The sequence below is a fragment of the Mesitornis unicolor genome, unplaced genomic scaffold (assembly GCF_000695765.1).
Source record: "Mesitornis unicolor isolate BGI_N332 unplaced genomic scaffold, ASM69576v1 Scaffold44620, whole genome shotgun sequence".
Taxonomy (NCBI): Eukaryota; Metazoa; Chordata; class Aves; order Mesitornithiformes; family Mesitornithidae; genus Mesitornis; species Mesitornis unicolor.
The window spans coordinates 1-2,663 of NW_010161130.1; the positions used below are offsets into that span (position 1 = coordinate 1).

General features: G+C 59.3%; 1 protein-coding gene across 1 annotated transcript; it reads right to left on the bottom strand.

The window, feature by feature from the left end:
• Positions 1–152: 152 nt before the first annotated feature.
• NPRL2 (nitrogen permease regulator-like 2 (S. cerevisiae)) lies at positions 153–2,388 on the bottom strand (the record flags this gene model as incomplete). Its single annotated transcript, XM_010192030.1, has 8 exons — positions 153–295; positions 470–587; positions 662–755; positions 908–944; positions 1,035–1,132; positions 1,411–1,547; positions 1,869–1,977; positions 2,220–2,388. Coding segments are annotated over 8 exons (905 nt in total), but the record flags the coding sequence as incomplete, so codon positions are not given.
• Between the last annotated feature and the right edge of the window lie 275 nt (positions 2,389–2,663).

A 2,663-nucleotide genomic window follows, 5' to 3' on the forward strand; every position in this document is an offset into this window, starting at 1 on the left:
CAGAACTGAGCCCAGGGTCCCATCTCTCTGTGGTCTGAAGGCTCCTGAAGGGGCGAGGGAGACCCTGAAACCAGTGCCCAGCCCGGGGCACACAGGGAGCCCTCTGCCTCCCACCAGCCTCCAGACCTGCATGGAGGAGCCCGGATCCTCACCGGTCTTGCAGCAGATCTCATCGTAGCTGTGGCAGCCCGTGTACAGCCGGGCTGGGTGGCTCCGCTCATCCTGGGCCACCTTGACGGGGTACTTCTGGAGCCGTCGGATAAGGCCCTTCATCAAACCAAACTGGATGAGTCTCCTGGGGACAAGGGGTAGAGACTGGGACTAAGATGCTGAGGTGCAAAACATCCCAGCTCCTCCCATTCCTTTCTGGTTCCACCGGGCCACACCACTGCCTCATGTTTCCCCACCCCTCTCACCCTCAGTGTCACCGCCACCCTCAGGGACCAAGCAGGAGGGTGCTGGCTCTGACCTCTCGTCCACCCTCTGGAGCTGCAGGGTGTAGCGGGAGATGAGGTCTCGCACCGTTGTGCCAGGGCTCAGCCCGCAGTACAGCTGGAAGACGTCCCTGAGGCTGGCTCGCTTGTGCCCTGCGAGGACAAGTCACCAGTCAGCTGCCCTCTCCCTCTGCCTCTGCCATCAGCCCAGTGCAGGGTCACCGTACCTTGCTTGGTGACATAGGACAGACACTCTTCCTGGAGACACTTGTCATCCACCAAGTCCTGGACCTTTGGTGTAGAGCAGTAGACGTTGGAATACTGGGGGGCAAGGGACAAAGAGCTCTGCTCAGCCACAGCTCTGGGAGACAGACCCGCACCGCTCTGAACCCTGTTGTCCGCTCTACACGGCCACCTCGAAGGCGTAGCCATTGCCCGAAACTTGCAGCCCCACACCCCATGGCCTGACCCACCTGGAGTATGGAGACGAGCGTGACCACCCCGTAGTACCTGCAGACGGACATGGGAATGTGAGAGACCTCCTCTGCCAGGCCCCCCACCCCACCTGCGGGCTGGCCAGGCCTCCTTCCAAACACTCACAGCAGGTTTTGCACAGCAATGCGCACCAAGTTCAGCTCCACGTCGGCTTCTGCAGAAATCTTCTGGACGTGTCGAAAGCCATCGATGTAGGGCAGGATCTAGGATGAGAAGAAGAAAGAGCTAAGATAGGAGAGAGCAGAGAGACCCAAGAAATACCCCAGCATCTGACAGCACGCTGGGACGGGCAGGCTCCATCCCCAGCAGCATTTTATCCTCATGTTGGGTGAATGGGTTTCTCACCAGCCTGAGCACCAAGACGAGGGGAGCACCAAACCGTGCTCATTAACGTAGTGATCTCTAGGTCAGCCCAGCTTCCCTCTGTCCCCAGGCAGGTTGGAAACAGATCCTGTTCAAAGCTCCAGTCAAGCACACAGACCTGCTGCGTGGTGAGATCCCACTGGGAGTTAAAGAAGTCATCCTTGTCTTGGGTGAAGACGGGGACATCGTACTCCTGCACGATGGGGGGGTCTGGGCGCTGCTCGATCACCTTCAGGTGGATGGTGTTGGACTCATCTGGCCAAGGAAAGGGGAGCACTCAGTCCCCACAGAAACCTCTGCTCCCTTGGGAGCTCGTGACCATCAGCCCCAGGACCGCACTGCACTGCAGGAGGGAAGGTGTTTAGGGCCCATAACCTCATCCCTCCTGGCCCTTCGAGCTACCCAGGGCAAGGCTGGCTCGGCCACCCTCCAGCTCCCAGCACAGACAGGCAGGGAGCTGCCAGGAGCAGTGCAGACAGAGTCGGCCCAGGCAGGGGATGGACCAGCTGCCTCCCAGCACCGGCCCACCCCACTCCTGCCCTTGCTGCCAGGCCGGGGATGGCGTGGCTGTCGTACCTATGGGCAGGGTGCACTTTCCTTTGGCGTTCAGCTCCTCCAGCAGAATGGTCATGATAGGAACCAGCTTCTGTTTACTCTCCTCATTGGAGATGAAGCCACTTTCCAGCTAAAGAAAGAAGAAAACTGAGTCAGCTGCCACCCACAGGATTATTTGGTATAAGAACCACGAGTTTCTGCTCCCGTCCTTCCTCAGATTTTAAGTGAGACCAGCACAACCCTCGCCTCACACTAAACCAGGCCCCTACGCCAGCAACGCCCAGTGACCCGCAATGTGTGCCAGGACACTGGTGACTCTGTGGGGCGGCTGGTGAGACCGCCAGCCCCTGCCCGCATTGGCTGGGGCCTCACCTCAAGGGTGGTGAGGTAGCCCGCCAGCTTCTTCACTATGGGCTCCAGCGCGCAGGCCTTGGCTCTGGCATCGCACACGAAGCCCAGATTGAAGAGCAGAGCATTTCGGCTGTACTTCTTGTGCTCGATACAGACGGGGCAGCCGATCAGCTTCTTCTCCATGGCCGTCCTGCGGGAAGACAAGCATAACCTGCACCGAGGCCCTCAAGGAGGCCTGAGCCCTGCACAAGGCTAGCTCCCAGTTCACTCTGGAAGTGGGGGCTTCTCCGTTTTGCAGGAAAAACGACGCCTAATCCCCAAATGCTCAGAGTGCAAAATACACAGTCTGAAGAAAGGGGGAAAGAGAGGAAAAGAGACTCCTCTCAAAACGAGCACAGGCAGCACCAGACACCCCCAAACCAGGCACCCATGCCCCTGCACAGGGCACCGCAACGAACCTCCTGA